This window comes from Dipodomys spectabilis, unplaced genomic scaffold (assembly GCF_019054845.1).
Source record: "Dipodomys spectabilis isolate Male_0828 unplaced genomic scaffold, ASM1905484v1 ptg000464l, whole genome shotgun sequence".
Lineage (NCBI taxonomy): Eukaryota > Metazoa > Chordata > Mammalia > Rodentia > Heteromyidae > Dipodomys > Dipodomys spectabilis.
In genome coordinates, this window is record NW_024871141.1 from 1,165,537 (window position 1) to 1,192,234 (window position 26,698).

A 26,698-nucleotide genomic window follows, 5' to 3' on the forward strand; every position below is an offset into this window, starting at 1 on the left:
TGCTAAATGACCATGTTCTTAACCTATATAGGGTAGACATATGCACGCAATGGAAGGAAGCCATAAGGAGTAACAGAATAAGTGGGAAACAGAAAAACATGCAACAAAGGGGCCCATCAACTGCACTGAACATAGAAGAAAAAGAACTAAGCAACCCAAAGACAGAGATGGGAAGGGAGGAATGAGAGGGAAAGGGAGAACAGCCTACACTAAGCAAAAGAAAAGAAATCTAATCATTACCTAATGTGGAAGAAATAATTTGTATTGCCAAAGCTCATAGAATTCACAAACGTTATAGACCATGATAATGACAATTTGCCTTATGAAGGTTAAAATGTGTTTGTGACTTTAACTAAGTATCACTACTCCACAATACTCTAAAATATGTGAAATTTATGTAATCACTTAATCTCATTTTTTAAAAAAGTGAGAGTAGGGATGGGTTAGGAGTGATGAGTGACAATGTAATCAGACACCTTGTACTCATATATTGTTTTGTAGAATCGGAACTCCTTTGTATAACTACTTAAAGATATAATAATAAAAATGTAAAAAATGCGATTTTTAGTAGCCAAGTGGGGGGAAAATATGGGGAAGTGTTACTCCTGCAAGGAACAACCTGAAGGAAGGTTTTGCTGTGCCTGAGAATTAGGTGAAAGTCCCCTGACTTTGTCACTTTGTTCTTTGATCTGAAGTATTCTCTGCTGCAGTCCCTTTGCAATCACGCTGGGCTTCAGGAAAAAGAAGATTTGCTGGTAAGCATCTTGTGTGCAAAGCAATTCTACCCCTCAAACAGGTAATGCCTTTTTCCTCACATCTTAAAAGAAACTGCCAAAAACTGAGATCACCTGCCAGAGAACTAGTTCCTGCTCTGTCTCCAAGCTAAGGTGACAACAATTTCTCCACAATCCCTCCAGAGAAAAAGACTGGGCCACACACTTGCAATTTGGCGCTCTTTTAACGTTTCACGATGTTCTTGTTTACACACACACCCACGGCCCCCCCCCCCACACAGAGTTCTTTCTGTTTAACCTGAAGCTAATGTCTGTAACCTTGAAGATCCCTGAAGATGTACTTAAGTGTTGTCTTCCCATGGCTGCCATGTAGGAAATCTCCATTCTCTACACTTTAGCATGTTTATTTGGGAAAAGGAGGCCAGAGCTAACATGGGACTCTTGTAATTTGGTTTTGGGGTCGAAAAAACAGTTCAAAGCCAATCACAAGATTAACTATTAAACTTTAAAGAACATTCTGAGCTACTATTTTAAGATTGGGATTATAGTCAGAACACTTCAGAATCAGGCTTAGGGAAGAGCAGTGTGGCTTATTTTCCTGAATTAGGGCCTTTGGTGTAGCTGCTACCACTCCTGAATAAGTCAGGCAGAGGTAAAGGTCTAGGCTCCACTGTGACTTGACTTTGCTATGGAAGAAAACAGGTATGTGTTTAAAACTGAGAGACCGTGAGTAGTTTAATCCCTGGGGCCTGAACTACAATCCCATCAATGGTATTTAAAGAAAGAGACCAGCTTTTTTTCTTCTTAATGAAGGCAGGCACTGAAATAAATCTCTCAGGTAACTGGATAACCATGGAAATAATTTCATAAAGACTTCAATGAGAATAGATGATGAGAAATGTATTCTTGAACTAGGAAAAGTCATAGAAAAATGGATCACTACAGCTTTCATCAAATAATAATGCTAATTTTTCATGCAGCATTTTCACAGTGAGGTTAAGAGGCCAAATTATCAACAAAATATTACAAAGAATACAAAGACATAAGAATGTATAACATATGAAAAGGAAAATAAGAAGTTAAAAGAAATTGTCATGAAGAAGTCCAGGTAAGGAACTTAATAGACAAAGACAAAGGGCCTTTAATGTCCTCAATGAGGTAAAAGATACCAATGAATAAGTTTAGGAAATTGAGAAAACTGTGAATGAAGACATAAAGATTATCAATAAAGAAATAGAAGCTAGATATCAATATGTATATTAGGTGATCTAAAGAAATCAGATACTAAAGAGAAAGAAGAAAAAGATAAAATGAGGAAGAAAGGAAAGTGAGAGAGAAGGGAAGTAGGGAGGAAAGTGGGAGAGGGGGTAGGAGGAAGAACACAGAGAGAAACAGAAAAGAGCAAGAGAGAGAAGGAAGGAGGGAGGGAATGGAGAAGGGAGATAGAAAGGGGGAAGGGAACAAGTAAATATTTGAAGGAAAATTGAGGGAATGCTTTCAAATTTGTTATATAAATTACACATAGAAGCGGGCGGGGCTTAGGAAAGAGAGAGGACAAAAAAAAAGAATGATGGACAAAAGCAGCTATAATATTTAATGAGCGTATGTGGAAAAAGAAGGCTACAACCAGAGGAGGTGAATTGGGTGGGGTAGAAAGGGGAGGAAATCTTAGAAGTGGTGACAATGATGAATAAAAATTATCTTCTAACATGTTTAATTGAAACCCCTTTGTATAATTAACTATAGTAAAAACTAAGTAAATTATAAATATAATTATACATATAAATACTTCCAAAATATGAAGTAAATTAATGAAGATCTATCCTATAATATGTCATATTCAAAATTCTGTAAGCTGAAGACTTAAAGGGAATCTTTTCAGCAGTAGAGAAGGTACTGGCTTATATGAAAAAGATCTTAAAATAGATTAAGAGATAATTTCTTATCAGAAACCATGGAAGCCATAGATACTTTCGGACTTATTTATGATGTTGAAAGAAAACCTTTCAAGGCATCTTTAAGTTGAGAGAGAAATTAAGTCATAAATAATTAAGCCAAGAGATTTTATTGTCATTATTTACTGTAAGAAATTAAAACATATCCTAAACTAAAGATAAAGAGACAATGAATGTCAGATGCCCGTGGCTCATGACTGTAATTTTAGCTACTCAGGAAACTAAGAGCTGAGGATTCCTACCATCCCAGGCAGGAAAGTCTATGAGACTCTGATCTCCAATAAACCACACACACACACACACACACACACACACACACACACACAATGAGAAGATAACTACATGATATTATGGAGCTGCATGAATAAATAAATGTCACTGGTAAAGATAACTAACTTCTTTTACAAGCTTATGGTGAAGATTAATTGCACAATATAAAAAAGTAAATTTTATGTACAACATTTTCATCCGAGATTTCTCATGTTACATGTAATCATCTCTCTATATCCCCAGAATTCAGCCTTCATAACCATGGCCAGCTGAGCAAGAAAAAGTGAACATTATACCTCAAGATAAAGAATAAATGAAAGGTATTCAACTGTAACTTAATTATTAGATGAAATAAGAAAGCTTGGATAAAAGTTATTCATCTAATGGACCATCCGGGAAATTACTACAAATGGATCTTTTACTGAACTGTAAAGAATGAACCTGGATCAATGAAATTTGTCCTGATAACTTTATAAACATAATTTCCAAAAACATAAATGAAATAGAATTGATATGTAAGTACCATAATAAAATAGATACAGCTGTTATAAAACTGTACTCATTAAAAGAAAGACTGAAGCCCACAAACTATATGTGATTAGAAATATGATGACAGATTCTGAACTATGTCAATCACCAACTGGTGGATAAGACAATTTAAACAATTAAAAGATTAAATTGAATCTCAAATACAATTTTTAAACTTTTTATTCCCAATATGCTTCAAATGGAGGATTGATAAAAATCCAGCTAGGGAACTGGTCATAAAATACACAATCTGAAAATCTATGGTTGCAATATAATCAGAATGTAACTATTAAAGGTTAAATTATACACAAATATACAATAGATAAATTGAAATATTTAGTGATTAATACTGAGGAGGGCCCTACATATACATACACCTTTACTACAATGTGACACTTTTAAAAATTTCATAATTGTAGGTTTATATTGAAAAAAATAAAAATAAACTAGAGTTTAAATCAAAGACTATAAAATAGAGACATTAACTTTAAGTCTGCTAAATTAATAATAAAAGCATTGAAATGGAGCAAAACAAGGTTAAGAATGTAAACAACTTCAAGAGACTATATATATATATATATGTATGTATATGTATATATGAAAGTGATTAGACAAAAGTGAAAAAAATAACTTTATAAGTCATAATCTCACATGTTAGACAAAGAATTTTCTCCAGTACTTTAAATTCAGGGTAGAACATTCTTCGATGTGTTAGGTAATCTTCTATGGCCAAGAATTGTCATTTCATCTCAGAGGTTTTTCATCTCTAGCAATAATTCTTTTGTTTAGCTTCTTTAGAATGTACACATATTCACATGTTCTAATGATCTAGTACAAAAATTGACATATCCAGGAGATGGAGAACCTGCAAATGTGGTCATTGTCAAGAAGCTAAGCCAGAGAATCATTAGGAGATAAACAAGTTAGAGATTACCTGAGAGTCAGATTTGAAATGTCATATGGTTTGTAAAGAGAAGGTTATGAGGCACTGCTTCTGACAACAGCAATGGTTGCATATGTATGTGTGACTATCAGTTTTGTTTAAATGAAAAGAATAAGTTTTGTCCTAGGGAAGTAATGATTTTACCATTTATTAAGGTCTGTTTCTATTAGTCTGATGAAACAACCTTAATATCACATTTCTATTATTTTCTATATAGTAATTACTGTGCTATTATATCAAAGCTAACACATTAGATACACATACACACAGAAACATGGAAGGAAAATTTTCAAAAATCAATAAAGTTACAAAGCACATGAGGAAGACATTATACTTTTTTAGTGTTCTATGGTATTCTAGCAGTTTGCTAAAAATTTCACCAGACAACTACAGAGTGTGATCCAAGACAACAGTGATCTTGAAAAATCTTTTATTTTTAACATTTTCATGCAGGAATTTTTTATTTTTTGTAATTAATTTTTACATGTTTTTTATTGTAAAAATACTGTACAGAAGGGTTACAGTTACATGAGCAAGGTAATGAGTACATTTCCTAACAAGCATTGTTGCTTCCTCCATTTCTTTTAATGTCCATGACATTTTTTTTTCATTTTTTAATTGTGAAAAAACCATGCAAAGGGGTTACAATTACATGAGCAAGATAAAGAGTACATTTCTTATCAAGTATTGTTGCCTCCTCTTTATTTCCCCTTACCATCCTTTCCCATCCCCCCATCAAAGTTGTAAAGTTTGTTTTTTAACATAACGATTTGTACATCTCATTTACATAATGGGTCCACCTGTATCCCTATATAACAATTTGTTTTTTCTCTTCCCCTCCATAAATTATACCAACATGAAATACTGTGAAAATGTGGGTTTTTATCATGAGGGAACCAATGTACAAAGCAACAAAGAAATCATCTTATAAATATGATAGAAACAATCACAAGAAAGAAAAAAAACATTTGAATACTTATCTTGGGGTTTATTTTCCTAACATCAACTTATCTGACCTTTTCTGCTTGACTCAGACATACAATGGTTATTGCAAATAAGGGAAACCATGGGACCTATGTTTCTTTGGGCTTTGCTTACTTTACTTAATACAATTTTTTTCCAAGTCTTTCCATTTCCTAACAAATGGGGGCAATGTCATTCTTTCTGATGGAGGTATAGAATTCCATTGTGTATATATACCACATTTTGATGATCCATTCATCTACTGAGGGGCATCTGGGTTGGTTCCATATCTTAGCTATGATAAATAATGCTGCAATAAAAATAGTTGCGCTGGTAGCTTTAGTATGGTCTTGTTTGTGATCATACGGGTAAATGCCCAAAAATGGGATTGCTGGGTCATAGGGGAGCTCTATGTGGAGTCTTTTGAGTAACCTCCATACTGCTTTCTAAAGTGGTTGAACAAGTTTACACTCCCACCAAGAATGCAGTAGAGTTCCCTTCTGTCCACATCCCCTCCAGCATCTGTTTTCATTAGAGTCCTTGATTATAGCCATCCTAAATGGAGAGAAGTGGTATCTCAATTTTCTTTTGATTTGCATTTCGTTCATGGCTAGGGAGGTTGAGCATTTCTTCCTGTGTATATTGGTCATTCTTATTTCCTCTACAGAGTAGTCTCTCTTTAAGTCTTTACCCTACTCTCTACACTCCTATTCAATTTAGTATTAGAATGCTTATCTACAAGCTGCAAACATAAAGGGGATCCAAATAGGGAACGAAGAAGTAAAACTCTCCCTCTTTGCTGAAGAAATGATCGTATATTTAAAGAATCCCACAGACTCCACTCCCAAATTACTCAAGCTGATTCCAAAGTTTGGCAAAGTAGCAGGGTATAAAATTAACCCTCAAAATCAATGGCTTTTCTGTATGCCAACAATGAAGAAAGCATGGCTGAAATTAGGAAAGCAATTCCGTTCATAATAGCCCCACAAAAAAAATATACTTAGGAATTAACTTAACCAAAGAAGTGGAGGACCACTATAATGAAAACTTTAAAAACCTGAAAAAGAAAAACATAACTTGGAAAGTAGAAAAAACCTCCCATGCTCCTGGATTGGAAGGATCAACATTATGAAAATGGCAATACTCCCAAGGCTATCTTCAAATCAATGCAATACCTGTCAATGTTCTAATCTCATTCTGCAATGAAATAAAAGAGGCAATCCAAAAATTCATATGAAACAATAAGACATTGTCCCATTTCTTCGGAAATGGAAAGACTTGGAAAAAATTACATTAAGTGAAGTAAGCCAGTCCCAAAGAAATATAGGTCCCATGGTTTCCCTTATTGCAATAACTAGTATATATCTGAGACAAACAGAAACTGTCAGACAAATTGATGTTAGGCAAAATGAACCCCAAGATACAGATTCAAATGTTTTTTTTTTTTTTGCGATTGTTTCCAACGTATTTATATGATAATTTCTTTGTTGCTTTGTATGTACCTCCCTCAGAGTATGAGCCCTGCCTTCACTGTATTTGACATTGATATAATTTGTGAAGGGAAAGGACAAAACAAACTATTTAAATAGGGTTACAGGTGGACCCATTACAACAATGAGATGCACAAGACGTTATGTCGAAAAACGAACTTTACAACTTTGGCGGGGTGGGGGGGGTGTTGGGTGAGGGAAAGGGGGGTGTGGGGGTTAGGGGGTGTAGAGAGGAAGGGATGGTATGGGGAAACAAAGGAGGAGGCAACAATGCTTGATAAGAAATGTACTCACTATCTTGCCCATGTAATTTAAACCCTCTGCATGTTATTTTAATAATAATAATAATGATAATACCCCAAAAAGCAAAAATGATCCTTAACAGAAAGAACAGCGCTGGAGGAATATCAATACCAAATTTCAAACTCTACTACAAATCCATAATAATCAAAACAGCTTGGTACTGGCTTTTTTTAAAAATGAGTTTTTAGTGTGAGAACACTGAACAGAGGAGGGTTACATTACATGAGCAAGGTAATGAGTACATTACTTTTTTTTAATTTTTTAAATTTTTATATATTTTTTATTGTGAAAATACTATACAGAGGGGTTACAATTACATGGACAAGATAATGAGTACATATCTTATCAAGCATTGTAGTCTCCTCCTTTTCTTATCAAGCATTGTTGCCTCCTCCTTTGTTTTCCCCTACCATCCCTGCCTCACATCTCCACGACTACACCCCCCCACCTCACCGTCAGAGCTGTAAAGTTTGATTTTTGACAAAGCATCTTGTACATCTCATTGTTGCAATGGGTCAACCTGTATCCCTATTTAAACAATTGGTTTTTTCTTCCCCTCCACAAATTATACCAACATTAAATACAGTGAAATCAAGGGTTATACCATGGGGAAGGAACATAGAAAAAACATCAAAAAAATTCCCTCATAAATATTTTAGAAACAATAGCAAGAAAGAAAAACACTTGAGACCTTATATTAGGGTTCATTTCACCTAACATCAACTTATCTGACCATTTTTCTTGTCTCATACATATACTAGTTATTGCAAATAAGGGAAACATTGGACCTATGTTTTTTGGGCCTGGCTTACTTCACTTTATATAAATTTTTCCTAGCCTTTCCATCTCCTAACAAAGGTGGCAATGCCATTCTTTCTAATGGAGGCATAGAATTCCATTGTATGTGTGTGCATATGTATGTATATGTATATATACATATGCATATATTTACCACTATGTGTGTGTGTATATATATATATATATATATATATACACACACACATAGTGGTAAATATATGCATATGTATATATACATATACATATATATGTATATATATATATATATATATCACATTTTGTTGGTCCATTCATCTACTGAGGGGCATCTGGGTTGGTTCCATATCTTAGCTATGGTATGTAATGTTGCAATAAACATAGTTGTGCTAAACGGTCATATGTCTATGTTTTATAACTTATAATTACCATGTTGAATATTTGAATCTTTTCTTGTTCTGTCTGTGTATCTAGTACTTACATTATCATACATTTTCCTTTAAAATTTAACTGCTGTCTTCTTGTTTCTTAAAATGCTCTTCATTTGTCCCTTAATTATTTTTGAGTCCTACAGAAATGAAATGATATAACAAGAGAAAATAGTATTTTTTAAAATAAAAATTTTATCACAAGGGAACTAGCCTGGCACACATCGCTAGGGCATTCTCAGGAAGAGATAAAAAAATCTGTATGAGGTCTTCGTTTAGCTGACAACATTTAGTTTTTGGATGTTTTATAATTTAAAGCCATCTTGCAATCCTCTAAAGGGTTGTAACTTAGATGCATCATTTGAACTTCCACAGTCACATTCTCTTCCTACTATTACTCAAGCTGAATTTAAAAAATTCCCCAGCTATTCTTAATCTGATATTTTATCAAATAAAGAGACAAATGAATTGTTCCATAGAGCAGTTAAATAAAACAATGAGAAGAATGCTAGATGAATACATTGTCCTTTAAAGCCAGAAAAGGCTTCTTTCTTCCAAGGAGCAATCACAATGCCAGAACCACAAGAATTTGGTGTCACTAAGTGCAACGAAACCATTGGAGAAACAAGAAAACAGTCTACATGTCTGCAAGTGGAATTTTCTTGCTAAAACATGTTCTTACACAGTATTTGGTTAACTATAACATATGCATAGAAACAGACACACACATATCAGTTCATGCACATACAGCCATGTAATAACTTTAAAATATTTCGTATTAAATTTATGTGTAATGAAGAACTAGAGGTCAGGATTATCATACAAAAGCAATTACCTGTGAGAGTGAGTACCTGAAATTAAAAATTTCCAGTTCATTTACCTAAACCATCAATCACTTAAGTCTCCAATTTGTCATCTCTTTGAGGACTTCTTGGTTTTATGGTTTCTTTCTCCTTTACTGTAGGAGTCCGTAAATCAATATCCAGAATAATGTATCCTCAATTTCTCAAAAACATTTAAAGGCGTTTAATTGTATCTCAACTAATTTCCTCAGTTGGAAAGCATTTATTTGCTTGCAGAACTTGGGGAAAATGGTAATCATAACACAGTTTGTAAGCTTTAGAGATTCAATTCTATTTAGTCCATTTTCAACACAGATTCAAATGTTTATTAAATTATATGCTGCATCAAGTTCTTCTTCAGGTATCTGAGAACAATCCACAACTTCAAATTATGTATATCTGGAATAAAATCTTAGTTCTATCAACTTCTATCACAAAAGTGTTTGCAATAATTTCCCAACTTTAGCGATTGTGTGTGTGTGTGCAAGTGTGTGTGTGAGTGCATGTGAATGAGTGTGCATTCAGAAGTTCTGGGATTTGAACTCAGGACCAGGGCACTGTTCCTGGGCTTTCCTTTTGCTCAAGGCTCATGCTCTACCACTTGATACACAGCTTCCTCCCTCCCCAACTGATCACATCAACTACTGTAATCACATAAACTGATGGGTAGTAAGGTTAATATTGCCAAAAGAGGTCTCTTCCAAGTTCAGAGTTAATTATTTAAATTATGTAAGGCCAAAATTCTTCTTGAGTGTTACTACAGATTTAAATCTGGTCACATAATCGACCTACATAAACTCTTTTACATAATCTAATATTTTGCTTGTGAAAATTCTGAAAGGTCCCTCAAAGGGTGTCTAATCCATTCAGGGTTATAGTGCACTAGAGTGAGACTATTTTGCCCTTAAATCGCATCACAATTCACTGTACCAAGTTATGAAAACTTCAACGTGCCCAACAATGGATGAACACATAAAAATTAGTTATAGTATGTGGGTGTGTGTGTGAGTGTGTGTGCGGTATATGCCACACATATATATATGGAGAGAGAAATAAAGTATTATTTAGTCATAAAATAGAATTAGACTATATGCAGAAAAAAGGATGGCATTGGAAATCATGTTAAACAAAGTAAGCCAGACTCGGAAAGATTAATATTGTGTTTTATTTTATATATGAAATTATAACTTAACAAACAAACCAAATGAAGACAAGTGTGAATAAAGATGAGAGAACAGCCATGGAGGAGGGGCAAAAAGAGAGAATGATGGGAGATATTTATGGACCCAATATTGCTTGGTTGTTTGAATATCAACTTCACAGAGAGCAGTAATAAACTTTTTTCATAATTGTTGGATTGTGTTTTTCTTATATGTATTAATTCACACATACTGTTTCATAGATTTTGATATTTTGCAGATGCTTTTTAATGCATTGCTTGTACAACTCTTCTTGTACAAGTCTTCTGCAAGTGCTCTACTTCTTGAGCCTTACTCCAAACATTACATTCAATTTTATATGTAAGGAAAAAGTTATTTTGTAAGAGTGAAATTTTAAGGGTATAAGGAAATTCCAACATATCAAAATAAATGATAAATATAAAAAGTGTGAAAACTGTAATTCTAATATTGTGTATATGCATCTCACAAATAAAGTGTACATGCACTGTATGTCCTCTATATATTTTATATACTTTTATATATTGTATATTTATTTCATATGTACTGTAGTATGGCATGTATATATAGTGTATATATAGTGTCTTTTATATGTATATGATCCCATTTTAAATATAGTGCCAATCTATATAAGTGCACATAATATATAATATATATATATAAATATATGTGTGTGTACACACACAAACACAATTCCATTCCTGGGACTTAAACTTACATCCTGGCCACTGTCCCTGCCTAACCCTGGACACCTTTTGCCCAAGTTAGTGCTCTACCACTTAATCAACCTTCTGGCATTGGTGGTTAATTGGAGATAAGAGTCTCAAGGCCACTCCTGCCTTGTTGGCTTTGGACTGGGAGTCTTACATCTCAGTTTCCTGAGTAGCTAGGATTACAGGTGTGACCCCCTCCATCTTGTGACAAATCTGTTAATTTTAAACACACTATGTATTCTCAAGTGCTACTAGTTAAGTTTGCTTCACATCAGAAGCCATGTGAAAACATGTTTTTAATACTATTGGATGGAGGATGGTGTTAAACAAAACAAGGAACATTTGCATAGTAAGTTACATTATAGTAAATCAAGCCATGTATGTAGTGATGAGAAGCTGTTGGGGTTCAGTTTCTTTACATTATTAAAGGAAATATTAAAAATATACAAAGTATAATTGTTTTTAAGCTATTTGCAGAAAATGACTAATTTTAAACATTAATATCTATATAATTGTAACTAAGTTAGTTAAAGGTGAGGAAAGGAAGTACTGGGGCTTTAAACACAGTGCCTAGGCCCTGTCCCTTGGCTTTCACTGCCCAAAGCTAGTACTCAATCACTTAGCCACAACTCCATTTCAGGCTTATTGTTACTTAATTAGAAATAAAGCTGTCAAGATCTTTTCTACACCACTTGGCTTTGAACTGTGATTCCCAAATCTCAAACTCCTGAGTAGCTGGGACTGCTGCCTTGAGCGACTGACATAAAGTTACTTTTTGTTACTGCTACTTATGAAGTAAATCCTGTGTAGGCTATAAAATCATGTTAAAATTTATGTCAAGTATCTAATCAGATTGTGAAGAAGAAAGTATAATCTGGTAGTTTATCCAAAAATTTAGCCTAGGGAAGATTCCCAGACAATCTTTAAGCAACATATAATCGTGATGATAATGTGACATTTTTTCTTGCTAGAACGCTAGTTATGTACTGGAACTCACTGAGTTACAAATGCTGGTTTACTTTACTCGTTGTTCACTTTTAGGAGTGCTGAGCTATGTATAAATGGACATTGAAGTTCAACATATATCACTGCTCTATATAACAACTATTAGTATTTTTTGACAAGGAAGTCATCAGAAAATTTTGCTGTTTCCTTCTCAAACTATAATCATATTCTTTGGTGACCTCAGACTTTCCTGCCTTACTCAGTTCAAACTGCCTGAAGCTAACATAATCTTTGTTTTGTTTGAGTGAAGCAACCCCCTGACAGTTGCCCCAGCTTGAACCTCCTTCACTTTTCCCATCTCTCAACTCTCCTATAGATTATGACACCAGGCTTGATTTAATTAAGTTGAATTTAAACTCCAGTTTAAGGTCATTCTTCACATTTTGGGCTTTGCATTTCTGTGCGCTGCTTCTTCCTTAAAATAAAGAAGCTAATATTTTAATTTGCAATGAGAGTTTTTTCCCTTCTCTGAAACCTCATCATTATTCCTTGTGAAGAATACCCTACGACTGATGTGTTCTGACTGGTCCATTTTTCTCTGTAGAATCTCACATAGCTCAGTTACCTTTAACTCTGGATCTATTATAGAACCGTAGAAATATAGTTAGTACCTCAACACTGACAGATAAAACATCTTCTCACCATTTTTGTCATCTGACTTAGATATTAAACCTTGTATTTTATAAGTCACTTAAGAAGTGGCATTAGGTTTTTCAAAAGGACAAAGATGTATGTGGAAGTCGTGATTTTTCTTAAGAAATCTCCCTGAGTTGTGAGAGAAAATGTTGAAATTCTGTTTCTCCACTTATGTAGAATGGTTCTAATGTTTAGAGAAAATGGTTGCTTGAAAAAGAATGAAGACTGTTGAATTTATTTTCCATTTTTTGAGAATAAAAGGGAAATCTCAAAATATATAAAATAAGTAGTAAAATCCATATATGCTAACTTTTCTTCTCATCTACTTTTTTTTTTTGGTCGGCCATGGGGCTTGAACTCTGGGCCTGGGCGCTGTCCCTCAGCTCTTCAGCTCAAGGCAAGCGCTCTACCACTTGAGCTACAGCGCCACTTCCGGTTTTTTGGTGTTTTATTGTAGATAGGAGTCTCACGGTCTCTCCTGCCCGGGCTGGCTTTGAACCGCGATCGTCAGACCTCAGCCTCCTGAGTAGCTAGGATTACAGGCGTGAGCCACCAGCTCCCGGCTTCTCATCTACTTTTAAGAGGCTCAAGCTACCTTCTTACAAGATTCCAAATGGACCAAAAGGAGAAAACAAGTTTTTATATTTTAACATAGAAAGTTAGAATAGTGTGGTGAAATATACCTGGAGCATTTCGTCTGTATATGGAGTTTAAGAGCTCATTTAAAGTTCATTTTGTTCTTTACCCAAACAAATTAACAGGGATATCAATACAATCAATTTGTAATTATACATATGTGAAATATCAAATTGATTAATTACAAAAATAACATAATGTTTTCTAATCCAAATAAGTTTGCATTTAATATTATCCTGGTGGATTCCACTCACTGCTTTTTCTAAATGAACATTTTATTTACAAATTCTATAGAATTTGACTCCTGAATGACCTCTAGCTTCATCTATTTCCTGTATGTAAGTTTGATGTTTTAAATAATTGAATATTCATCATTTAAAAGCTTATATGTCAAATGTTCCTTCAGAAAACAAGTTAAATGTGATCAAAGAATTGTATGTAAACAAAAGTAAAGGATTCATCTTATGTGTTTAAATTTGACTTAAAATCACTTTGCCCAAGTCTTTCCATTTTTGTACTAATGATACATTATCATTCTTTCTGATGGATGATTAGAATTCCATTTTGTATATATACCACATTTTATTCCATCCCTCCTTTGAGGGGTATCTAGATTGGTTGCATAGCATGACTATAATAAACAAAGCTGCAATGAATATGGTTGTGCTTACAGCTTTAGTGTGACTTGCTTGTAGTCTATGAGATAAACGCCCGTGAGTGGAGTTGCTGGGTCATAAGAAAATCTATGGTCAGTCTTTTGAGGAGCCATCATACTGCTTTTCAGTGTTGTTGAACAAGTTAATATTCCCACCAAAAGTGAAGTATGTTTCTCTTTTCTTCACCTCCTCTCCAGCATCTATTGTTATTACGTTTCTTGATTATAACCATGCTAACCGGGGTGAGGTAGAATCTCAATGTTGTTTTGATTTGCATTCTTTTTATGGCTAAAGAAGTTGAGGATTCTTTTTTATATAAATATGTTTTTAATTGTAAAGATACTGTACAGAAGGGTTACAGTTACATGAGTAAGGTAATGAGTACATTACCTCTGAAGCATTGTTACCACTTCATTTGTTTTCTCCTATGATCTTTTCTTCCCGATCTCCCCAACTCCTCTCCCCAAAAAAGTTGTAATGTTCATTTTCAACATGGTACATCTAATTGTTTCTATGGATCAACCTGTATCCTTGTTTCAGCATTTTGTTACTATCCTTCCCCTCCCCAAATTAGAAAAATGTATATAGAAGATGCAGAGCATCAGAATCAAATACAATAAAAACAGGGGTTATACCATAGGAGAAGAATATACAAAAGAAACAAACAACTCACATAGTACGTTTTAATTTTTTTAAAATGACAGCAACAAAGATAAAAAACCTTGTTTTCCTATTTTGGGGTTCATTTTGCTTAATACCATCTTATATGGTCATATATGCATAGCTTTGACCTTTTATACTTGGCTGGTAAGATTATGCTAGACATATACTAGTTATTGCAAATAAGGGAAACCACGGGATCTATGTTTCCTTGGGCCTGACCTACTTTATTTAGTATAATTTTTTCTAAGTCTTTCCATTTTCTAACAAATGGGGCAGTGTCATTCTTTCTGATGGAAGCATAGAATTCTATTGTATAAATGTGCCACATTTTTTTTTCTTTTTCTTTTTTTGTCAGTTGTGGGGCTTGAACTCTAGGCTTGAGCACTACCCCAGAGTTCTTCAGCTCAAGGCAAGTGTTCTACCACTTGAGCCACAGCCACTTCTGGTTTTCTAGTGGTTTATTGGAGATAAGATTCTCACAGACTTTCCTCCCCGGGTTGGCCTTGAACCAAGGCTGAGATCTTCAGATCTCAGCCTCCTCAGTCGCTAGGATTATAGGCATGAGCCACTGGCACCCAGCAATATGCCACACATTCTTGATCCATTCATCTACTGAGGGACATCTGGTTGGTTACATATCTTAACTATGGTAAATAATGCGGTGATAAACACAATTGTGCTGGTAGCTTTAGTATGGCCTTGTTTGTGATCATTAGGGTAAAAGCCCAAAAGTAGGATTGCTGGGTCATAGGGGAGCTCTATGTGGAGTCTTTTGAGGAACGTCCATACTGCTTTTCAAAGTGGTTGAACAAGTTTACACTCCCACCTACAATGCAGTAATGTTCACTTTTGGCCACATCTCCTACAGCATCTGTTGTTGTTAGAGTTCTTGATTCTAGCCATTCTAACTGGGGTGAGATGGAATCAAAATGTTTTGATGTACATTTCTTTTATGGACAGAGAAATTGAGCATTTCTTCATGTGTGTATTGGCCATTCTTACGTTCTCTTCAGAGAAGTTTCTCTTTAAGTCTTTAGCACACTTATTGATTGGGCAGTTATTTCTTAGATATAAGACCCTTGCCCATTGTATGGCTAGTTTAGGTCCTCTCTCAACCCATGGGCTTTCTATTGGTGTTGCTTGCTATGTCCTTTACCATGCAGAATCTCTGCAATTCCATGTAATCCCATTTGTCCAACCTTTCTTTGATTTTTTGTATTTCTGGTTCTCTCTCACTCCAGTTAGAATGGCAAAAATCAAGAACTCTAATAACAACAGATGCTGGAGGGGATGTGGACAGAAGGGAACCTTACTTCATTGTTGGTGGGAGTGTAAATTTGTTCAACCACTTTGGAAATTAGTATGGAGGTTCCTCAAAAGACTCCACATAGAGCTCCCCTATGACCCAGCAATCCCACTTTTGGGCATTTACCCAAATGTTTACAAACAAGACCACACTAAAGCTACCAGCACAATTATGTTTATTGCAGCATTATAAACCATAGCTAAGATATGGAACCAACCCAGATGCTCTTCAGTAGATGAATGGACCAAGAAAATGTGGTATATATACACAATGGAATTCTATGCATCCATCAGAAAGAATGACATTGCCCCATTTGTTAGGAAATGGAAAGGCTTGGAAAAAATTATATTAAGTGAAGTAAGCCAAGCCCAAAGAAACATAGGTCCAATGGTTTCCCTTATTTGCAATATTTAGTATATGTATGAGGCGAGCAGAAAAGGTCAGATAAGGTGATGTTAAGAAAATGAAACCTAAGATATGTATTTAAATGTTTTTTTTCTTTCATGCATTTGTTTCTAATGCATTTATAAGATTATTTCTTTGTTGCTTTGTATGTCCCTTCCCCACAATATAACCCCTGCTTTCACTGTACATGATGTCGGTATAATTTGTGGAGGGGAAGAGGAAAAAAAGGCGTATAAATAAGGATACAAATGGACCCGTTGCAACAATGAGAAGTACAAGTTGTCATGTAGAAAACGAACTTTACAACTTTGGTTGTCGGGGGAGGATTGGGAGGGGGTGCGGGGGAGGCTGGGAAGGGATGGGAAGGGGAAACAAAGGAGGAGGCTACAATGCTCGATAAGAAATGTACTCATTATCTTGCCCATGTAATGGTAACCCCTCTGTACGTTATTTTCATAATAAAAAATGATTTCCAGCCAAAAAAAAAAAGTAAAGAAAATTTCAGCCTGTTCAAAAAGGATTTTTTCTTATTGCTTCCTGTAATGTTTGAAGGGTGAGTTGAGCATTTCTTCATGTGTCTATGAGCCATTCTTATTTCTTCAGAGAAGTCTCTTGTTAAGTCTTTTGCCCACTGATCAATGTGTGTTTGTTTCCTTGAGGATTTTTTTAGGAGTGGGATTAATTTGTTGAGCTCTAAGTATCCTTTAGATATAAGGCCATTATATGATATATAATTAGTAAGAATCTCCTCCCATTCTGTTGGCTTGGGAAAAAATATATTAAGTGAAGTAAGCCAGACCCAAAAAAGGTTGCAGTTTCCCTCATTTTTTGTGACTACAATGTTCCTGTAAGTCCAAAAATACATGCAGTAGATGGTAAAAGAGAAAAAATATATACTTAGATATAATAAATTATACAAAACTTTAAACATTCACCTGCTGGATTCAAAGGAGGATATTCTTGGGACACGATCACTAAGGCTCACTTAATCTGTGCATATGATCATATAAAATGATGTTTATCGAAATGAACTCCAAGAAATGGAAAGAAGAGCATTTTTGGTAGTTTTTGTTCTTATTTGCCACTGTTTTTTGTTTCTGTACCTTTTGTCTAATATGTAAGATTATCTTTTGGGGGGAAGGAAAGGAGGAACACAGAAATGGTGGGATAAATTGTGAACAAATGCAGCAGTGACACTCACTAGATGCTATGCTGAAAATGAACTACACAACTTGTGAGGGAAAGGGGTCAGGAGGGAAAAACAGAGAAAATAAGGGAAGAGGTGACACTGTTCAAAAAGAAATGTACCCATCATCTGACTTTTGTAACTGCAGTCCCTCTGTATATTACCTTACGGTAACAATAAAAAAGAAGTAAAAGAAAAAAACACAGTTTGTGCTTCTTTATAGAAGCATTAAGAAGAAGAAGGATTTGGTCCAAGTTAAGACATCTGTTGAAGATTTTTTTATAGAAAAGGCCAAAAGAGAACTTGTTTATATTAATGTTATTTATGTTATTCATGATTATTGAATCTGTTCTAGGCACCAAACACATTTCTAGATTATTGGTAACCAATAATGATGCAATCAATGTTTTATGTACTTATAGGATCTAAATATATGTGGTGAGAGAAACAGGAAATGAATCAGTAATAAATGCAATGATAGAAAATAGTAAATGCTATTGGAAAAGGAGATAGACTAGAATGAATTAAAGAGTACAAAAAGGCACCTGAGAGATAAGAAGTAGCAAATTTAGTACTCAAAAGGTTGAGCAGGGAAGAAAACACAAAACATCAGATTTCAATCATGGTTTTCCTGTCTTGTTTTATTTATTCATTTAGTTTTGGGACAAGATCTCAATTCTAGTGTAGTAACTTAACTATCTTACTGTCCCAGCTTCCCAAGGCTAACAATTGCAGATATGTACATCCATGTTTGCAAAAATCCATGTTTGTAAGTAGAATGAAGTTGTTACGTGTATAACCTATGTGGTAAAGATTGCAGGAATAAAAAGTAAAGCAGTCAGGAAAAACCAATATTCTCTAAGTACATACAATTCGTTAAACAAAACAATACAAAACAAAAGTAGAGGTTATCACAGGAAAAATATGGTAAATCTTTTAAGGTCTTGACAGTAAATGTAAGCCTTTAGTTTTACTCTGAATAAAATGAGTTACTAGAGAATGTTGAGTACAAGAGTGACCCAATCTCACACGTTTGGAACTGTGTTGAGAACCTGTACAGTGATCCATATGTAGTTGTAAATAAAAACCTATGTTCTGAGGTATGTTTGTTGCAGTGAAATTGTGTTAATTTGTTCCATTTTCCTTTGGAATGAAATCTGATTCTATCTTCCAGTATTAGTAACAATGTGTCTGTAGAAATAAATATAAAATTTTACTGAGGGAGCTGGGCTCAGGTGGTTCACATCTGTAATCCGAGCTCCTCAGGAGGCTGAGAGCCCAGGCAAGACAGTCGTAAGTGAAAATCTTAAGTGACAGTGTGGCTAAAAGTGGCAGAATGCTAACCTTGAGCAAACGTGTTTAGGGACAGCTGCCACGACCTGAGTTCAAGCCCCATGACTGACCAAATAAAAGTTACAAGGGGACATTCAAGGGAAGTACCTTTTAGAAATCTAGAGTGCCAAATAGGAGTTAGAGGGAAGGGAAAGATATTTGAATGTGCTGCTCTTCTAAATCTCTCAGATGAGCAGAGACAGGGGCCATCACAGATTGTTCATGGACTGTAATGGACATTAGGTTAAAAAAATCTAGCTTAAAGAAAATCTTACAGGAACATAGATTTGTTGCTTATATATGCTATTTTGACCAACAAATAACATAGATTAACTAGGGTAAATATGGGCAAAATCTAGTACTGTCTTTATATTGATTAAACACATTAAACCTAATTTTAGGGAACATGTATAATAAATTTTGACTTGAAGTTTTATCTGTATGTCAGCTCAGGAAGACACTGAACTATCATTCCCTTAACATTTAGGTTAGAGAAAAGCAGAAGCTGTAATGCCTATGACTATTTGTATTTCAACAGATTTTGAGAGACATTAAAGGCATTTAGAATTCCTCAGATGGCACTGGTTTTAAACATCTCCAAGTAAAATAATATTTAAATGGAAATTTTAAGAAATTTCTATGATATTAGGCAAAAAGATAGAAAGAAATAAGGGAGTAGGTATCAGGAATCATGTCCCTTTCTAAGAAAGGATTGTAGAATTTAACACTTGCATCACAATGAATTTATTTTTTTATTTTTACAAGGAATTTATTATAAATAGAGAATATAGATTATATCTTAGTTTTAGCATTTCGATCTTCTCATTACAAATTTGCTCAAATTTTAAGAATATGATTATTATTTATTAACTGACATAAAAATCTGAGTGAGGTTTTTGTAGTTTAAAAGTAATAGTTTTACTTTTCTTGATTAAATTATTTTCTTAATCTTTTCATGATTTTTACTTTAAAGACAATTCCATTGTTTAAAATTTATCATGATTTTCACACCATATTTGCTCTACTTTATAGTGTATATGAATACTTAATATTTCTCATTATTAAAGGATTGATATTGGTATTTGTTAAAAATTAAAGACTAAATTTTGCCAAGTACTAATGGCTCATGACTATACCTAGCTTCTGTGGAAGCTGAGATTTGGGGATAATGGTTTTAAGCCATCCTTGGCAGCAAAGTCTGTGGGACTCTCATCTGCACTTAACCACCAAAAATACTTAAGTGAGTTGTCTTAAGTGGTGGAGCACTAGGTTTGAGCATCAAAGGTCAGGAAAACTGCCCTTGCCTGGAGTTCAAGCCCTGGACTGGAGAGAGAGAGAGAGAGAGAGAGAGAGAGAGAGAGAGAGAGAGAGACAGACAGACAGACAGACAGACATACAGACAGACAGACAGACAGACAGACGGACGGACGGACGGGTGGACGGATGGACGGACAGACAGACGGATGGATGGATGGACAGACAGACAGACAGACAGACAGAAAGAGACAGAGTGTGATAGAGAGAGACAGAGAGAGAGAGGATGGAAGGAAGGAAGGAAGGAAGGAATGAAGGAAGGAAGGAAGGAAGGAAGGAAGGAAGGAAGGAAGGGAGGGAGGGAGGGAGGGAGGAAGGGAGGAAGGGAGGAAGGGAGGGAAGAAGGAAGGGATGGAGGGAGGATGGAGAAAGTGAGTGGCAGGCAAAGAGTGCTTCTGAATACAACTTATTTGTAGACTTCTAGACTCCATGATTGTAAAAGATAGATTTCACACTTAGAAAATACAATACACCAAGGAGACCTAGGGTCTCTCCTACTCCATCCTGTAAGGTTTTCATAGTGGCAGCTTTGACTCCGAGGTCTGTGATCCATTTGGAGTTGATTCTGGTGCAGGGTGATATATAAGGATCTAGCTTTAGTTTTCTAAAAGTAGTTAACCAATTTTGCCAACACCATTTACTGAAGAGGCTGTCTTTCTTCCATTCTATTTTTTTAGCTCCCTTATTGAAGATTAGATGGGTATAGGTCTGCAGGTTCATTTCTGGGTTTTCAATTCTTTTCCATTGGTACTGAGGTCTGTTCTTGTGCCAGTACCAAGCTGTTTTGATTCCTATGGCTTTATAGTAGAGTTTGAAATTTGGTGTTGATATTACTCCAGCAGTGTTCTTTCCATTGAGGAGCATTTTTGCTATTCAGGGTCTTTTATTGTTCCATATGAATTTTTGGATTGCCTCTTCTATCTCCTTGAAGAATGACATTGGAATTTTGATAGGTATCGCATTGAATTTGTAGATAGCCTTGGGAAGTATTGCCATTTTCACAATGTTAATCTTTCCCATCCAGGAGCATGGGAGCTTCTGCCATTTTCTAAGTGCTGTTATGATTTCCTTTTTCAAGTTTTTAAAGTATACTTGGAACTCAAAAAATTAAATCCCCCAACAACAAATGCTCAAAGAAACAACTACCCAATAAATAAGTGGGCTAACTACTTACAGAGAAACTTCTCTGAAGAAGAAAGAAGGATGGCCAATGGACACATGAAGAAATGCTCAACCTCCCTAGCCATAAAAGAAATGCAAATCAAAACAACATTGAGATACCACCTCACCCCAGTTAGAATGGCAAAAGTCAAGAACTCTAATAACAGATGCTGGAGGGGATGTGGACAGAAGGGAACCTTACTTCATTGTTGGTGGGAGTGTAAACTTGTTCAACCACTTTGGAAAGTAGTATGGAGGTTCCTCAAAAGACTCCACATAGAGCTCCACATAGAGCTATGACCCAGCAATCCCACTTTTGGGCATTTACCCAAATGTTTACAAACAAGACCACACTAAAGCTACCAGCACAACTATGTTTATTGCAGCATTATTAACCATAGCTAAGATATGGAACCAACCCAGATGCCCCACAGTAGAAGAATGGATAAAAAAAATGTGGTTTATATACACAATGGAATTCTATGCCTCTATCAGAAAGAATGACATTGCCCCAATTGTTAGGAAATGGAAAGGCTTGGAAATAATTATATTAAGTGAAGTAAGCCAAGCCCAAAGAAACATAGGTCCCATGGTTTCCCTTATTTGCAATATTAAGTATATTTATGAGTCGAGCAGAAAAGGTCAGATAAGGTGATGATAGGAAAATGAACCCTAAGATAGGTATTCCAATGTATTTTTTTCTTTCATGCATTTGTTTCGAATGCATTTATAAGATTTTTTCTTTGTTGCTTTGTATGTCCCTTCCCCACATTATAACCCCTGCTTTCACTGTATTTGATGTCGGTATAATTTGTGGAAGGGAAGGGGAAAAACAAGTCCTTTAAATAAGGATACAGGTGGACCCTTTGCAACAATGAGAAGTACAAGTTGTCATGTCGAAAACGAACTTTACAACTTTGGTGGGGGGGAGGATTTGTTGGGGGGGCGGAGGAAAGCTGGGAAGGGATGGGAAGGGTAAACAAAGGAGGAGGCTACAATGCTTGATAAGAAATGTACTCATTATCTTGCCCATCTAATTGTAACCCCTCTGTACATTATTTTCACAATAAAAAATAAATAAAAATTAAAAAAAGAAATGCATCCTGAAATCCCCATAGATCTTTCTCTTTTATAATGACCAACTCAGCTTTACTTTGATGAATACATTAACTAGGAATTTTTCCAAAAGCTATATGAAAAAGCCAAATTAAATAGTAACAAATCAAATAAGAATTATGTGTTCCTTTACACAGAAGTTTCTAATGTAGGCAGGTTGGAGACTATACTGTAATTTCTAGTTTTCTCTTTTTCTATGCTTGTCTCTGCTCTCAGAGGGTTAGCTAAACTGATTATAGTTCACAAAGCATGATGGGAGCATGATCAAGCAGAAAGGGTCTAATAAACCTCAGTATTTTCTAGCTTAAGAACTGTTTCTAGAAATTTTTCCCAGTAACTTCTTTTTTAATTGTATTGTATTGTAATAGCTTGTCCATTGCTAAGAAGGTCCTGTGTGGGAGATAGAAATAAGAGCTCTTCAGAGATACATATATATGTAAGTCCCACATACCTGTGAATTCCTTTGCATGTGACGATAAATTTTCCTTGCCCATGTGACAAAGGTTAAATATCATCAAATGGGAAAGTTATCCTGGACAACTGGGATGAGCCTAGTCTAATTATAAAACTTAATTGTTGAGAATCTAACGCTGGTGGATCAGAAAGAGATGTAACAAAGAAACACAGGTCAGGCGGATCATACGAAGAAATTGGTGTACACTTGTTATTTTTGAAGTTGGAGGAAAATAACCAGGAGGGAAGTAATGCCAGAGATAAGCAGAAGGAGATAAGAAATGAATCAAGGTCACTAGCACTTTGAGATTTGCAATGTATGCCAAATTTTTCACTATATGATTATAAGACAATGAGTTAGTGCTGTTCAAAAAGCCACTATTTTTGGGAGAAATAATTCTCTGAGAAATATATTTAGGATGAGTAATGAGTTCCATTCAATAAAATCATCCCTGGTATAGAAGAAGCAGGGAATATAAGATAGGAAATGCTCTAATCTTGTCAATATCCCATCAATTTTCGCATCTCAATTAAGTGAAGTAAGCCATGCCCAAAGAAACATAGGTCCCATGGTTTCCCTTATTTGCAGTATCTATTATATGTATGAGTCAAGCGGAAAAGGTCAGATACTGTGATGTTAGGAAAATGAACCCTTAGATATGTATTTTAATGTTTTTTCTTTCATGCATTTGTTTCTAACGCATTTATAAGATTATTTATTTGTTGCTTTGTATGTCCCTTCCCCACAGTATAACCCCTGCTTTCACTATATTTGATGTCAGTATAACTTGTGGAGGAGATGGGGAAAAAAAAGTCGTTTAAGGATACAGGTGGACCTGTTGCAACAATGAGAAGTACAAGTTGTCATGTCCAAAACGAGCTTTACAACGTCGGTGTGTGGGGGGGGTGGGGAGAGGGGAGGAGAAGGATTGGGATTGGGGGGAGGGGGTAGGCTGGGAAGCGATGTGAAGGGTAAGCAAAGGAGGAGGCTGCAATGCTTGATAAGAAATGTACACATTATCCTGCCCATGTAATTGTAACCCCTCTGTACAGTATGTTCACAAATAAAATAAAATTAAATTAAAAAAATTAAAAAAAACACGATACAAATAGAGTTAGTTAATATCTCAGCCAACTTATGATATTACAATCCAAACAGTGAAAAAATAATAATTTCAGGCTTGACACTGATGGCTCATGACTGTAATCCTAACAACTCAGGAGGTTGTGATCAGTATGTCGGGGTTCGAAACCAGCCCAAGCAGGAAAGTCTGTGAGACTTTTATCACCAATTAACCACCCCCAAAAATGGAAGTGGAACTGTGGCTTAAGGTGGGAAAGCACTAGCCTTGAGCAAAAAAGCTCAAGGATAGTGCCTAGCCTTGAATTCAAGCCCCATCATTGAGAAAAACAATAATAATCAATCAAAGTAATAATAATCAAGGAAATAGCTCTGGATATTGTATGTCACATAGGATTAAGTACATCAACTCCAAAGAACTTCACAAGGTGAAGTTTATGCCTGCAGAATGGTGGGCTACGGACAGTAGCCGAATAAGAAATTGTACTGGTTGGGTACTTCTTAGTGCATTATTGTCCATCATTATAATTAGTCAGAGGTTAGGTTCACAATCTTGTGTTATTCGCTGACTTAAAAAATGTTAAAGTTTACCTGAGCAATCAACCAAACATTGAGCCAAAGTAGGAACTTATCAGAAAAATAATTCTTACCCATCTGGCTCTCTGTCACTTTGGTCAAGCAGACCTTCAGGCCCTACAGAGAATAATTCCTCTGACAGGATTTTGCTTAACTTATTCAGTTTCTTGCAAATGGTGGTGCTTACATTAAGCAGTCATTTTGATAGGAAAATTGCAAGGAAGGATGGAATAGAATAAACTATTCCACAAGAAAAGAGCAGCTACAATATCAGGGCAGGTCACCTTTCAGGCATTGGTGCATATCACTAAAGTCATGCCAGTAACAATAGCCACTTCTATAGAATCTCCAAGAATATGGATGAGATAATGGTCAACAGCCCATACTCATAACTGAGACCTTTAATTCATTACATCTAGCACTCTCCTATAAGCTCTTACCTCTTTGCATATTTTAACCTATAGCTCTAGCTTATATCTCAGGTGGCTAAAGATTGGCTGAAGTGCATAATTCCCATCTTCCTGTGGCTTCTTGAGCTGTGTAATACATTTCTTCTCCCTGCTTTTAGTAATATCATCTCTCTCTGTGTCTCTCTCTCTGTCTCTCTCTGTCTCTCTGTCTCTCTGTCTCTGTCTCTCTCTCTCTGTCTCTGTCTCTCTCTCTCTCTCTCTCTCTCTCTCTCTCTCTCTCTCTCTCTATATATATATATATATATATATATATATATATATATGCGAGCAGGTGAGTGGACTACATGTACAGAATCCTTGAGTTTGTGCTTAGAGCCTGACACTCCATTTTTAGAAGCCATTGGTCTGTTAAGTTTAACAATGTATCCTAAGAATGTTACTTAATAGTCACAATGATATTAGGTCAGAAACAAAGGTTCAAAATAGATGTCTATTTAAAGGGACAAAAAGATAACCAAGTTAATTTTGGCTCTGTCCGAAACAGCCCATTTTTCTACATTCAAGCTAAACAGTCGGTGGGATCATCACGACATATATAGATAGGACCTTGAAAGAACTCAGTTGTGGATTAGTGCATTGTCTATTGGGACTCCCAGATTTAAGCTCTTTTATTAAGCCTCAATAATGGAATTATATAACATTGAAGCATTGGAGTTTGAGGCACTGATCTAATTGTAATATGACTTACCTGTGTTTGAAACAGCTCATCAGTGCTTTAATTCCATTTTGTCCCTCTCTGTCTTCATTCAGTCTCTTCAAAATTTTCCCCCTTTTAAGTCTCTTCTTCAATATTTCCCTTAGATTTCAGGAATGACTGCAGTGATTGATAAATGTCTTTATGACAAAGAACTGTCAGCAAACACAAGGGTCACAGGGCAAATCTTCCTATGATGAGATTTCTCCTCAAGGGAGAGCAATAGCCCCAGGATGGAAACAGGTTTCACCCTCAGCAGAAACAATCATCTTATGAGACACAGATTACTCACTCGCTCAAGTGCTAACAGCAATGCAGACTTCTCTAGATCCATCCTGAACACTGAGACAATGGTCAGGCAGATCATAGCTGGAGAAGACAACACGTTCTCAAAGCTAATAGCTCTACAAAGCCCTAATTTTAAATTTTGGTTACTCATTTACAATAGGGGTGATGCTGGGAAGGGATGTGAAGGGTAAGCAAAGGAGGAGGCTGCAATGCTTGATAAGAAATGTACGCATTATCCTGCCCATGTAATTGTAACCCCTCTGTACAGTATGTTCACAAAAAATTAAAATTAAAATTAAAAAAATAAAATAAAATAAAAAAATTAAAAAAATGTCAAAGTTATGACAGCCCTTCACAGATAGGCCCGGGGTAACAGAACACTTTGATCAGTTATTTCTAACGTGACCACAATTAAAGCTCTTTTCTCTTTTGTCTTTGAGACATGTAGTATAGCTTAATCTGTGGAGCTGCCTGGAGATAACACATTTGCTCTAGAGCTCTGGTGACATTTGTGAAGGTACCATTACATTAAATAGAAGCTTTACATTGTATTAAACAGAAGCTCTAAAGAGCACTTACATACTTGCTTAATTTTAGTG

The 26,698-nt window shown here is 35.4% G+C and overlaps 1 protein-coding gene across 1 annotated transcript in view; it reads left to right on the forward strand.

The window, feature by feature from the left end:
- LOC122098213 (tripartite motif-containing protein 43B-like) overlaps positions 1 to 26,008 on the forward strand; it is a 198,626-nt gene extending 172,618 nt beyond the window's left edge. Inside the window, exon 3 of the mRNA XM_042668677.1 lies at positions 25,919 to 26,008. Within this exon, the coding sequence (XP_042524611.1) occupies positions 25,919 to 26,008 (90 nt within the window). The remainder of the gene's footprint in view (positions 1 to 25,918) is intronic.
- The last annotated feature ends 690 nt before the right edge of the window (positions 26,009 to 26,698 follow it).